At 42.9% G+C, this 14,474-nt stretch overlaps 1 protein-coding gene across 1 annotated transcript in view; it reads right to left on the minus strand.

The window, feature by feature from the left end:
* MUSK (muscle associated receptor tyrosine kinase) overlaps positions 1-14,203 on the minus strand; it is a 57,934-nt gene extending 43,731 nt beyond the window's left edge. Inside the window, exons 1-5 of the mRNA XM_059833831.1 lie at positions 14,107-14,203; positions 9,779-9,905; positions 6,369-6,520; positions 4,814-4,941; positions 4,153-4,294 (exon numbers count right to left, since the gene is read on the minus strand). Of these exons, the coding sequence (XP_059689814.1) occupies positions 4,153-4,294; positions 4,814-4,941; positions 6,369-6,520; positions 9,779-9,905; positions 14,107-14,203 (646 nt within the window). The remainder of the gene's footprint in view (positions 1-4,152; positions 4,295-4,813; positions 4,942-6,368; positions 6,521-9,778; positions 9,906-14,106) is intronic.
* Between the last annotated feature and the right edge of the window lie 271 nt (positions 14,204-14,474).

The following is a 14,474-nucleotide window of genomic DNA, read 5'->3' on the forward strand; positions in this document are numbered from 1 at the left end:
ATTATCAAAACTGGTAATGTAGCAATTAAACAGCTAGTTAGCAATATGCTTAAGATGATAGAAAATGAATACAAAACCGCAGGTCAGAAATGTTGCCTCCAGGAAATTAAAAACACATTTCTTGGCAAACAATGACGATTATAGTATTGTTCCTTTATCTCAATGCACATGTTACCTTCTGTAGCCATCTCTGGACGTACACAAGCAACAGGAAGTCATCCTCACATGCTAATCTTAACAGAACCAGCAAACTGATTGTTGCTTTTTGTTTTGCTTTGCAGAACAGTGTGGAAAAGGCTTGTTTCTGCCTATTGCACTTCTGCCTCATGCCAGTACTTGTACTAGTCCTTTTTTTCATAAGTTGCATGGGCTGTAACTAGTTTAACAAAGGAACTGAAAGGGGAAATCTGACTCAGTACACCCATGCAGCTTCCACACAGTTGGAAACCAGCGTGCTGGTGGAGAACCACCTCATAGTGACCCCAGCACATGTTGGAAAGAACCAACCCTGCTCATCCAAGGTCTCCCCTCAGAGCTAAACCAGAGACACGTGTCATTTTATTGCTACAGGACACACAAAGATCACAAAAATAGTGTGCAACCCTCCTTCAGCAGGAGGGCTGCCTACCTTGCATGGTCGCTCACTTGGCTGTCTTGGCCAACGCTTGCCTCTTGTGTCCCTTCCCCATCCCTCATCTCCTGTGCCTGCTCCTGGTGTCAAATCAAGGGGATGCTCCATGCTCTGCTTCTCCTCCTAACACCCTCCAGGCACTGCGGGCAGCCTTTCAGTGAGGGCAGTGCTGTCTGTGCGCTCAGCACAATTCCCAATGAAGATCCTGGCTCTTCCCACAGACCCAGCAGTCAGATCCATTACGATTGTGTTTCCACCCCTAATGGATTATGCCTTTTAAGGACAGAATCTGTTTTCCTATCACGTGTCCAAATTCACGTGGGTTTCCCCGAACTTGGGGAAAAACACAGTCAAAAAGGACAGGCTTTTATCAACCCTTTTAATTAAAATCCTGGCACAGTAGTAGACACTAAAGCTCATTAACTGATCAGAGTTCACTAGTTCATCACCTGAACTCTGGTGCCTGAAACGTGCCTGGGAGAGGAAGCAGGCTGTGCTGGCTAGGTACAGTCTGTGCAGGGGGCAGCACCCAGAGGATCCTTATCTCCTTACACCCTATTCACTGACAAAAATCAGGAACAACTGAAAAATCAGTTCCACTAAGAGAGGCCTCCACTGATTTCTTTTTCCTGACAAGAACTGCACCTGAATATTCATCTAAGATCGTTGCTCAAATTAATTTGACTTTGCTTTAAAAATAATAAAGCTTTAAAAATATTAAAGTTGTGCTTTAAAAGTAATAAATGGAGGCCAGTATTATAAATTTTGAGGCAAGCCGACAAGGAACAGAGAAAAAATATTTGGAAAATCTAAATAGCAGCATTTTTCAAACTGTTTTACCCTGGACTACTGAAACCAGAAAAGAAGTAGCACTGTAAGACACCTCAGTGGTGTAAATGCTTGGGCCGAGATTATCGCCAGTTTGAATGAGTGGATCCAGTTAAGTATTTGAGACTTGCTGTAGTTTCTGGGCCCAGCTTCAGCAAGTCATTTAAGCATGTGCCTGACCTTACATGCGTTAAGGAGCCTGACCACATGCAGGAGGCAGAGGGTCAATCTTTCAAGAAGTTAAACAACTTCGAACAATGTCTGAAACTAATTGCAGGACTAATGCTGAATCTGTTAAAATGGAAGGTCACAATAGAAAATTAGAAACCTCTTTCAGAAATCAGGACCTGCCTCATCTACATTTAGCTAGGCATAAATATTTGCACTGCTCTTTGAATGGGCATTTGCTTTGCGATTAAATATTCATAGTTCACCAGCCATGCTTAGTCATTTTATTTTAATATTAAGCCACACTATGCAGGGTGGTAAGTCCAGTGAATGGCAGCACTAAGATTTAAGAAAAAATATTGTAGTGTTATTACAGAGAAGCAACAAACAGCATATTTTCGTAAGTTTTCTGAACATAGCAAATGCTCAAAGAAGACTGACCGAAGTGTGATTTTCCAGCAACGAGTAATTTTAGATTATTATTTACTTGGAGTTATTTTAAAATGCTGATACTAAGGGGGTAGGAGAGGCAGGAGGGAAGGGATACTAAAAATAATGATAAAAGAGGTGCGTGAGGGGGATGCACATCTGTGTGCATACCTGCATGCATACAGAGATATGTGCATGTGTATGATGTGTGCTGAATGTCCATGAGAATTAATCTAAAATACTGGGAGGGGAAGGGATCTGTATACACAGCAAGCTGCAATCAGGATTACTACCTTTGGATTTTGGAAGCCAAAAAAGTAAAACAAACATGCATCAGTCTAGTTGGGTGGCAGCCTGAAATGAGGTATATTATATGGGTGCGCTACCAGAGAAACCAAGGCAAGCCTGGAGAACAGCATTGCTTTATTCACCCGACAAATGAATGGAACATGAGGGAATAGTTTGTGTAGGAGCACTGAGGTCCCATTGATTACCTCATTTTTAAAAGATCACACAAAGGCTCTTCTTTGCAAGTAGGATATTTGTGGATTATTTTGCCATTCCTTGAATTAACAGGCATCTGCGTAATTCTGGAGACAGGGACAAAACAAGATATCAGCCTTAGCAGGCTGGATTTTGGTGCAGTTCCAGCCCACTTTTAGATTCCCTAACTGGCTCTGGTAGGTCCAGAGCAATAACGTTGCAGTGCCTGAGGCCCTTCAGCATGGATTGGGGGTTTGTATGCATGGCACTGAGTATTTGACATTCACAGTTAATTCTTGACAAGCCTTTGTCCACTGTCTCAACGATGGTGCCAGACCAAAACCCAGGACCCAAAGTGTTCACAGCCAGATCCAAGTGTCTTCATTTGCCCCATCACTTTTAGCTCAGGAGAAGTATAGCTCTGAATCTAGATTAGGAATAGCTGCCTTCCTGTTTTAAAGCTATTTAAGGAATTTCTAACTTATTTGAAGTCTGTACGTCTAAATATTAAAAATAAAAAAAAAAAAAGAAAAACGAATGCATTTTTTAGGGAAACAGCAGAACTACAGTAATTTGTAGTTGGATCTAATACACCTGATCCTGCTCCCAGAAGAAAGTCAATGGTCATCTTAGAAATGGGATTGCAGCGTAAGTAATGTCTGATAGTCCCAGGCCAATGTAGCCTACAACAATCTTTTGAAGCTTACTAGGCAAATGGAGATCCTTCTGCACTTTCTATAGTACAGTCATTCTGAATAAGAAATAAAAATTAGTTCACCTACTGAGTCAGTCATCCCTCCTCCCACTCCACAAAATTTTGCTTAACCCAACTTGTCTTATAGGATTCAGGAATGTTGAACGCTTCATTGCCTACATTTGGGTTGCCCTGCCGTCCACTGGTCTCAGCACTCTGAAACTGGTGATGATTTATACCACGAAGCAAACACCTTCGTAAATAAGAGATGGACACTGAGCACATAAAGACCAGAAACTGAAAAATCAATCCGGTATTTGGTTCAGACGACAGAAAATGTTCAAGTCCTCAAAGAGAAAAGCTCTGTTTACCTGAAGAATCAACAAATTCAGATGGAAAATCAGAAGAAAGGGAGAGGGACATACACATAATGCTGCAAAATGTTTCACTGTTTGCAGCTGCAGCTCTCCCTGATTAGGCTCTTTGCAGTGAGTTGCCAGAACCATCAGCTTTCTACTTGCCCATCTCCACAAGCCATAGTGTATAACCTATGGGTCTGGTGGGACTTTCCAAACAAGAAGCAAGCTGGCATCTTCGAAATCATCAGTCAGAAGGAAAAACATATTTGGGATTCCTTACTCAGACAAATAACCCACCAGAGCCACAGCAGCCATGAACAAGGACCCTCCACATATCACTTTCACCATCAGCCAGCAACAGGAGCAGGTGTGGACAAACTTTCTCTGTTTCTCACTCTGCTTTCCCTTCCGTTCCTTTTCTGACCTTTCTTCTGCCTTTTGGGTCACTCCCTAGGATGTTTTTGTCAACATCAATGTGATACTTCAGGTTAATTCAAGTTAATCAGGTACACACGAGGAGCTGGCACGTGGAGCTGGAGCCCAGTGCAAGGGTTACTCACCTTCCACTACCACCATTGCAGGTTTTGAATAGGCTGTGCCCAGGCTGTTCTTGGCTACACATCGATATTGTCCTGCATCTTCTCTCTGAACATTGTGGATCCTTAAATTCCCTGAATCAAGGACAGCAATGCGAGCATTCTCCTGCCAGAGTAAGGAGGGATCAAGGTGAGGGCTCCACATGCAGGCTGCACACAAGGAGCACCAAATATCTGCTTGCAAAGATTGGGCTTACATACATGAAAATTATTTGTGTTGTCCTACAACTGAAGGATTTGGGGCCAGCTCTTCCTGCTCAGCATTGTCATGACACACTCAACCATCCCTTTTTTTACAGATCAGTGAATTATAGCTTCAAAAGAGCCCTGAATCTTAGCTAAGGGGCTCAGTAGCTCTTATTTATGAGAACACTCACAAGTCTATCCAGCAGCATTTCGCCACACTTAGTAGTAATATATATAATATAAAATATATATACACAGAGAATGTTTGATTTATAGGCAGAATTATTGCAGATGCAGGCATTTATGAGATGAGCCCTGCATTTTCCAAATGCTTGCTTCCTAGCAACTAGAATTTACAAATGCTGTAATTGAATCTAATATTTTAACACCGTACATTTAGCAAATACTTAGCATTACTTAAATTTCATTTTCTACCCACCTTTACAACTGTTTCTCCTTTGATCCATGAAACAGAAGGTTTTGGATTCCCCATTGTAGTGCATGGAAGAACAGCCTTTAACCCTTCTATTATTTCCACATTTATAGGCGGTCGGGTTATTTTGGGTCCTAAAATTTTAAAAGTCAAAAATTAATGTTGAACTGAAGCTAAGAGATACTAGAAGAGGACAAGTTCAGAAATGACAACAAAATCTCTGCTGCTTTTTCTATACATTGCTGAAAGATAGAGCAGTCTTAGCAGGTCATGAGCTGCCTTGGAAAGAAAAAACTTTCTTAAGCACAGCAATCAGAGTTTCAGTTTATGGATGCAAAAGCAGCTAACTTGCATGGCTTATTTGTTTTCAGGAGTGGAGTTTGATAGTCATTTGAATTAAGGCCTGGGCTAAGGTCCAAATCCACATAAGAGTATTTCCAATATTGAAGAATGTTTGCATTCCAGGTTTTGACATTCTTCACTGCATAAACAGTGTCTTGTGTGAAAGCTCAGATCTGGAGTGAATCGGTTCTGAAACAGTTTTAACCCAGGCTTGTCTCTAGCTCAACAAGAAGGGCATGTAAACTCAATTAATGTCCCTACTTGGAGGATTTATAACTATGTTAGTAAAAAGGAGAAAAGATCATTAAAGAAAAAAACAATCAAACTCCCTTAAAGTTAATATGGGACAAAGTTAAATTCATTTTACCCAATGAAAAATATAACTTGGCTTACTCTGAGATGGGAGTAAAAAAGATCTTCATCTCAATGTTTTGGGAGATCTGAAGTTTTGCCTCCCTTGCATGATACCAAACAAGCAGAAAAAAAACCTCCGGAGAGCATCACCTCCTGGCCCCCAACTGCAGGTGACTGGGGTGCTGGAGAGCCCCAGAATTATCAGACCTGGAGGGTCATGTGCATTAGCACAAACAAATCCTTTCCCACAAACAGATGCTTTAGGCAGGATATATCTCAGCTGCCCTTTTAAGTATTTGTGTAAATAACTGCAGCCATGTGAGTTCAGCTTCACCAAACTCAGCACGTATATAGCCCTTTGCAAGAACCAGTCCTCTGCCTTCCATGTGGGATGATGAGATTTACACCCCAGTGCCCCAGACCTTTCAAGACCACCATTAAGAACATCTGAACAGCATTTACGTGGTTTTGCCACCCTCAGGCATAAATCTGATTAGTGAAATCTTATGTTTAAAATTCACAAGGGATTAATGCACTACTGCTACAGAGGTCTAATCTATCAAACTGTGCTGCTTTTACAAAGTTTTATACAAAAGGCGTTCTTCAAAGCATCAGTTTTTATCCTCTGCTATGCAAACAGTTCCTCTGATCCTAGCACAAGTGTGTGTTATTCAAAGTGAATAATCACAACTGCTTTTAGTTACGATCCAATATGCCATGTCTCTGCCTCAAGGGACTGCACCCAGCCCCACAGGAACATGGGTCTGCCCTGAACACAAACCCCTGGGGGTCATACCTGGAGGGCTGCCCAGGCTCTCAATTACACACTCAGGTGGTGTCAGGAAGAAATTACATTCCCACTTACGCATTTTCACTTGGAGAGCCCCACAGCTCTGCGCAGCTGCTCCAACCCCATTATCAGCCGTGCAGCAGTACACTCCATCATCACTGTCCTCCACGCTCAAAATGGTCAGGAGTTGCCCGTTCCTCTGTATGCTGTACCGGGTGTCAAACAGCCTGCAGGGCACAGCACAGATTGGCAGACACAGGAGGACAGCCAGGGACAGAGAGGGGGAATTGCATTTGTATCTGCGGAACACTGACAGCACTACAAACAGCAATATGTTTTACTTTTTATTTTCAACCTGCAAAGAGAAGGGAAGGCACTGAAAGTGTTGATTTGGGCCTTAAGATTCAGTTTGGTCCTCACTAGACCATGCAGTTCCTCACTGACACTAGCAGGGTGGCAATTCTTCCTCCAGCCAGGTATTGGTAAAGTAAGTAGGTGTCACAGTTGGGTTTCTGTCTGGCCAAGGACAGGCATGAGCACAAGCAATCTTATCCAGCTGGGTCCTGTTTTAGGTATAACCACTCAGTGCAAGGGAAGGACTGCCTGTATAGGACCTGGAGCTGGCTGAAGATTTTTAAAGAAAGCTTCTTCAGATTAAAAAAAAAAAAATTTTTTTTTTTCGCTAAACAGGTAATGTTATGGAAAGATTTTTACTGCTGTGAGAAAAGAGGCAAACCAAAAACCAAGTATTTTTGTGTCTGCGTTCAGAAGTGGTTTTGTCTATTTTTTCAAACTATAGAAGTGTTATTTTTGTGGGGGAAAAACAACCCCAAACCAACAAACAAGCAAAGAAACATGCTGAAGAAAAGAAGCCATCTAAAGATTAGAGGATGCAAGGATAGCTATAGTTTAATGACAGCAGTCTTTAACCTGGCAGCTTTAGAGAAGTCAATAAAAGCCCTGAAGTTGGAGCAACGAATGTACAGGATATTGTAAAAAAGTCTCAGAGCAAAGACCAATTCTATATGCGAGCATGGGGAGTGCATGTGTGTGTGTGTGTGTGTGTGTACGTGTGTGAGAGCAAGAGAGAGACTGAAAGAAAGGTGGTAAGAAAGCAGAGGGTTGATCTCTGATTTTCATTGCAAAACTGGAAAAGTATAGCAAAACTTCAGTGGAACAAGATTTGCATAACATTTCATAAATTCCGCCATGTTTGATATTCACACCTTCATTGATGTTTTCTGGAAGAATTTTAATGCAATTGGCCTTTGATTCTGATGAATGGTAGCAAAAGAGATCTGACCTGAGGATTGTGACCCAAGCTATTACAAACACCTGATGCCTAAGTATGTCCTGGTTTTTCTTTTACCGTTAAAAATCATACAGCAGTCCCCAAGTAATCTGAATGTGCCATTTATGGTGTTACAGGCACATATTTCCTTTCAACAGCCTTTCGCCTTTCAGTCTTGTATCTCCCTCCTCTTTTTCACCCTGGGAAGAAAGAGTACAAAGAACTCATCTGCTGTTGAAAAGATGTGCAGGCTCCATTCCCTTCTTTCCCTGAGGAAGGCTCACCCTGGGCAGCCCTGTCCAGGGAGATGGAGTAGGTAACCATTTCACTTGGCACAGGGCACCTGCCAGTCTGCTTGTACAAGTTTTGACACCAGAAGGAGAGGTGCTTCCAGAATACTAGTGCTGACAAGAGCCTCTGTCCTGGCACTACTCCCATGGAAGCTGAATGTTTACATACTGTTTTGTTTTGAAGGTTAGCTTACCTGTCTGTTCAGGCTGCTGGGACCTTGGCAAGAGAAGAAAATTTTGTAAATATAATAACTGATATTTATTGTTTGCAATAACCAGCCACTCTGAAGTTTGATACCTACACACACAGAGGCACACAAATATATTTATATGCTTTTTTCAGAAAAAAAATATCCACTGATCTGATCCTTTTCCATTGTGCAAATACTTTCATCCATGTTCTTGGAAAGTAACAGTAACAGCTTATCTATTTCCCTGTCTTTGGTCTGAGCTTTTGTATCCAGCAGCACTGACTATTAGTTCCAACACAGCTTTGGGAAAGTGAAATAGTTGCTGCTATTAATTTTGCTGCAGAAGCCCTAGTAAAGGAAAGAAGCACCTGAGCTCTCTGGCCTCACCAGCAGAGCTTTTTTGATCAGTATTTTCCTGTTTGGTCAATGTTGTGAAAAATGCACTGTGTTTCAGAGAGAGCAGGATGGCTTTTAGAAAAATGTGTTGGGCTTCTGGAAGTGGGGATTGGGGTAAGAAATGATCTGGTTTTCTATATGAAACATAGAGAGAGTGAAATTTTTAAGACCATGGGGAGAGAAAGGCATGTAATCTCTATGGTCCTGCATGGATTGCTTCCTCTGCCAGCTTTGATTTTCAGGCATGGTGTCACTGATCGGGAAGGAATTAGAAGAAAGGTGACTTGATTCGGAAATAATATCCATGGAAACTCAAACATCCATCCTGCTACAAGGCTGGGGTCAGGGGGTTAGGACCAGGGTTTTGCTGAGGTTCTGTTGCAGGCAATGAAAAAAAGATTTCTGAAGGCCAGCATGCATAGGCGTAGCATTCTGCTTTTCTCCTATTCTAAAATGGTCTTCCTAGCAGTAAGACCTCCTTCTGCTGCTGACTTATTTACAGTCTCCCAAGTCAATAGTTCAAAGCTCTTTGCATGCTTGACCAAGATAGCAGGAACCATGCTTCAGGTGACCATCTGCCTAACATGGACATCTCTTGTGGAGAACGGGCCTTAACTGTGTTACACAGAGATTGTTCTGTAACTTTCCCTTACAGAGGGAGTCACTAACAGCGATCTAGAATGAGAAACTGATGTGGCAGATGTAATGTGATTTCAGAGTTGGAAGATCAGGTGCAGTTTACTTTGCAAGAGCCTGTCTGCAGCAACAGAGCTAAAGCAATGGTAGCAACTTCCATAACACGTTTCCAAGTCTGCCTTCTTTGGCGGCACCTTGATGCCTGGTGGTTAGTGTCTGACAGTGCATAACAATGAGAAGCCAGTTTCCGATGGTCAGATCCAGATCTAGAAGCAAACAAGAATGGCATGATACGACCCCTTCCGTGCAAATTTTCCAAGCACATTGCAGACACTTGGGCAACCAGTCTGGCAATGCTCCTTTTAAATATTATACAGCATCCTCCTCCTTCATAAATGCATAAACTGAGGAACAGAGCAGATTGCATTGTCTGAAGCTGGAGAGCAAACTCCTTGCATTGCTTGCAGCAGAAACCAACTGTCTCCAAGCTCAAGCATGTGAATCTGCAAGAGCATCCCCCAGGTGCTGCTATCACTCCCTAAGGAACACAGATTTCTATATAATTACAGCCACTCACACTCTTCCCTGCCACAGGCCCATTTTGATGTTTCCAGATATCATGAAGGAAAGCACTGGCAGTTTTGGCAGAAGATGCTGGAGAGGGCTGGGGCTGCTCCCTACCTGATGGGAATGCTGTTGCGTGTCCACGTAATCTCCGGTTCAGGGTATGACTCCACTACACAGACAAACTTGGCAACGTCCTCTACCAGCGCATCCACAGTTTCCAGAGGAGTGCTGATCAAGGGAGCTGTGTGAAGGAAAAGAAAATGAGGAAACTTCCCTGTGCCTCCAGGAAAGAGGCACAAAGCCTGCCAGACCCCTTTGACAGAGGCAGCCGTGTCCCTGCAGGGTCATTCCATGGCTTTTTCCCCAGTGCAGAGGTGCTTTGCACACCCTCCACATGTTTGCTGTAACACAGGTCCCTCCGCATTTGTAGCTGCAGTCTTCTGTTGTTTGCTGCAGGTTTTGCATTTTCCCTTGTGTACTTCTATAGGGTGCAAAACAGAGTGGCCCAAGCATGGAGCAGCTCCAGCAAGCCCAGTGTGTCCCTTGTTTCTAACCCTCCTCTCCACCAAGATGCATGGCACCGGGTAGCCTACTGCAAGGATACAGGTGAGGCTGTCCCCCTGCTACAGGGGTGGCATTGCATGGGATGGAAGTGCAAGGAACAGCACACAAATTGAAGCCAAGCTGACCTGCCCCTGGAGTGGATACAGTGCCTCCTTACTAACGCGTAATGAGATTTCGACTTCTTTGTCATTAATATGGGGTTTGTTCCACTCAACTATTTCTGGTGGGTTTTTTTTTTAATGTTATATAGCACTATATTTTTCAAAGCCAGGCTCGTAAAGGGCCTTCAGGTCTTCCAGATTTGTGGCGTGACTAGCACACATCCTCTTTTTCTCACTTTTTCTAACCAGCTTAGTAGCACCAGGCTTAAAAGTCTAATAGCTGTGTCTGATGCTTATTATCACAGACATGTCATCATAGATTATTTGAATGTATCTCTAGAAACATTTTCCATCAACCTGGTAAAAGACCAGAAGCACGGCTGGAAGGAATGTCTAGTGAATCACTTTCCCTGCGTATGGTATGCATTGCAGCCATTGCCTCCAAAGACAATCGAATGACTTTTAATCTATGGCTTCGAGGGACACACATCCAATATTTGTTGAACCGGATTTCATAGACAACTGTGCTGAGATGAACTAGTTTCATACCATGTGCCTGAAACACCACCTTGAAAATGTACAGCGGATGCAGGAATCTTCCTGTTCCTCACTGACTGTAGCAGTATCTGGCACACTGTGCGTCTTTTCACTGGACAATCCTGCCCACATTGTATCTGCTGGCCCTCCTCACTACAATGAGATTTAAATTCAAGCAAAAAATAAACTACATCAACTTTATTCCTCCCTCCTAAAAAAAAGGCAAAATGCTCCAATTTAAGTAACTGACAATAATAGAAAGCCTTTACCTTAGTGCTTTTTCAATTTACCTGGGAGTAAAAATTAGAATGTCATTGGAGTTCAGCTGGAATGAAGCTAGAGGAAGAAAGGATCGGCTTCCACGACCAGGTCTATGTAAAAGTCCTAATGCTTTTGAAATGTCATTAGAATGAATTTGCCTCAATAATATTTCTAGATTATATGACTTCAGATTGCATAATTGGTAATGACTATACTTACATAAGAAGATCTTAAAACTACAGCTAAGGTAGCACTAAAGATAATATTAACTAAACATTAGTTAAAACACATCTGTGTCAGATTCATTTTTTAAGATAACTGCTTCAAATTGTATCAGGCTTCAATTTATTGGATCATTTTGGGTCACACTAGATAGAAGTAATCATCCATATTAACCCCAGATGAATCCCACGCCAGTGAAACCAAATGGAAGACTTTCATAAAACCTAAATTTTCCTGTTTCTGAAGGTTGTTTTAGGAGAATAACCTCCACTGATGGCTATCCTGTCTACTTCAAAGGGGACGTTGTTTTTGCGTGACAGAGTTTATTGGGTTTTGATGGCATTAAGCCTGGCTGAAAGGGAGTTTTTACAATCTAATTTTATATAGTATGTTTTTATCACTGTTGTTCGCATGCCTTGATCTTTGGAAGGATGCTTTTTTAATCCTGGGAAATGTAAATTTTTACAGTAACCAAAATTCAAAGCAACCGGTTTTATAACTGTGTTATCACGATAAGCATGGCCAATCTCACGAAGAATAAAGTTACGTTTGTAGCAAGAGCCAGTACGCATAACAACAGTATGTTATTCAGTTTCATATATTAAATAATTTCACTAGCAACAGTTAAGTACTTTCATGGTATCTCTTTAATTCAACATATGACAGAATTATCCTTAGCAATATAGCCTACATGGGCTCTGATCTGGCGTTTCCTGGAAGCCAGCACGCAGCTCTTAGGGCAGAATCAAGCCCCATACTCATAGAAAATACTGTCCAAACCGACATCACTTTACCTATGGTAAAAGCAGAAAGGGAACTTTTTTTTTTACAGCTGCCTCCCCATATTCTACATCCTCACAGAGCAACTGTGGCAACAGCAATGTGTTATTTTCTCGTATGCTCTTTCTTACCTTTCCAGTATTAAAACCAAGAGCTGGACCAGCAGGCAGGTGAAGGCAGTGCTCCTGCCGCTGGGGCGGGGGGCAGAGGGCACAAGGCCCGAGGACGCATGGTGTGTCTGCAGGGGACAGTGAGCGGTGGAGCGTGCCGCCATTTTGTCGTGAGGAGGCGAGAGGGCCCCAAAATGGCTGCGATGGCGCCTGCTTCTAAAAGCGGTCCAAAACCCCTCAGGTGTTGGTGTCAGTCCGTGTGTTCTCAGGAAAGCAATCAAAACTTATGATGCCTTCAACACAAGATTTTAACATGGGAAAATAAAATCCAAACCATGTACCGATGTATCTATCAGCATATAGAAGTGGCCCAGACTTTTCCGTGCGCATCCATTGGTGCTCTGACATTTTTTAGGTAGCCCTGTGGCTTTAAATAACATTGAAAATCAACAAACTTATATATCTGTAAAGCCACACAGGTGCCATTTTTCTGGATGTCTCCAGTAGTTTCCCAAGATAGCAAAATAATACAAGGCCAGTCACGGGGCCCATGAGAAAGCCAAATTCTCTTCTATCCGCAGCTCACGAGAAGTTCCCAAATTGCTTGGCTTCGGTTTTGGATTCACACTTTCAAAACAAGACAAGCCAGGCAAACAAAACAAAGCAGAAAACAGAGCCAATATCCCCTGCAGCATTGCAGACACGTGGAGATACTGCAGTTTATCTGGTCAAAAACTGCTCAATCGTGTTGCCAGCTAACGCTGCAAAACCTCTATCGGGCACCGCTGGGCTGTAGTTGTGTTTCAGCCTCTCTCAGGGAACAGCCACCCGTGACATTTTAGGACAGGATGCGTATCTCTTCATTGCTCTATGCCACCAGGAAAAAAATCAATCCCCTTCCTCTTTGCTTTTCTTGTCTCTCCATCTCATCTTACCACAGCTTTCAAAAAGACCAGGATTCACCAACTTGCTTTAGTGCCTTAGGAAAAGATTAACATTTTTATGGTTTTTGTAAAGAAGACACTTCTTTTTTTTTCCATTTTGAGGCCAACCTGACTAACAGTTGTAAGAGCACAGGCCTGCAAGAGCAATGATGTTGGCCTAACAGGTGACTACTGGCAACCTCCTTGAGTATTTTTTTTTTTTGTTTTCCTGAAGCTTCAAAGTTTCTGCTGTGCTTTGAATGGCTCCTGACCATCACGGTGCTGCAAAACTTTTTGTCCGTGGGGTTACCAGACAGTACAGCCAGAAGAACACTCTTGCACTTTGTACCCCAAAGACTTTTCTAAACAGATTTTTTTCAGCTCTTGTGTTGGCTAAAAGTATGTGTGCGTGCGTCCGTGTTTGTGTGTGCACAAGAGAGGAAGAAGGTATAATAACTTTTATGTTATATACAATAGAAACCATGCATACTTGTATTCATATACATATGCTCTGTAAAGACATTATAGCTATTTACTTCTTTGAGGTTTATATATTTATAAGCATACACAGGCATGCAGAACACCACAAATCTTGGGCTCTGCAGCAATGGGTGCTACCAGCCATTAAAATCTGTAAGCTTCCTTTGACATGAGAATTGTCCCTCCCACCCAAGCTGGACCCAAAGTTTTCCCCTGCCCATTACAATGGGACTACATGCTGTTCCTAGACAAAGAACCTTCAATCTCAGACACAAATATGAGACTATTTTCACTGCTGTCCTTCTAAAAGCAGTAAAGTGACCACCAAAAGCAGCACATTTTTGCCCTTTTTGGGAACACTACCACACCACCCACCCCACTGTTACCAGAGACACCTTCCCTTCGCAAAATCTCCTTCAGCAAGTGGCAGAAGCAGAGCAGGGCAAAAGCCCCTCCAATCAAACCTTTTGGGAGCATCTCGGCCAAGCTGAGGGCTGCCAGGGTGAGGACGTGCACCAGGGGCACCTTCAGCAGGTCGTTCATGTTTGATCCAGAAGGCATACAGCTCCTTCAGGCGAGGCGTGCGGAGCTCCCGGCTGGCTGCATTTCGAACGGTGGTGCACGAGCAGAGCTTCTCCACTAATGACGGAGCAGGGTCTGCGGGATCTAAGTATAATCAGGAATTCTCCCACCCGGCAGCAGTGATGGACAGGGCCAGCTGGTGCGTATCCACTTGGGTCAGTGTGAAAGCGTGGGGCTCGTGAAACAAGAGAACGCAAATCCCTTCTGAATTCCTTCTAAGCAAACAGAGAGGAGTACAATGGGCAAATGC

Source organism: Gavia stellata, chromosome Z (assembly GCF_030936135.1).
Source record: "Gavia stellata isolate bGavSte3 chromosome Z, bGavSte3.hap2, whole genome shotgun sequence".
NCBI classification, from domain to species: domain Eukaryota; kingdom Metazoa; phylum Chordata; class Aves; order Gaviiformes; family Gaviidae; genus Gavia; species Gavia stellata.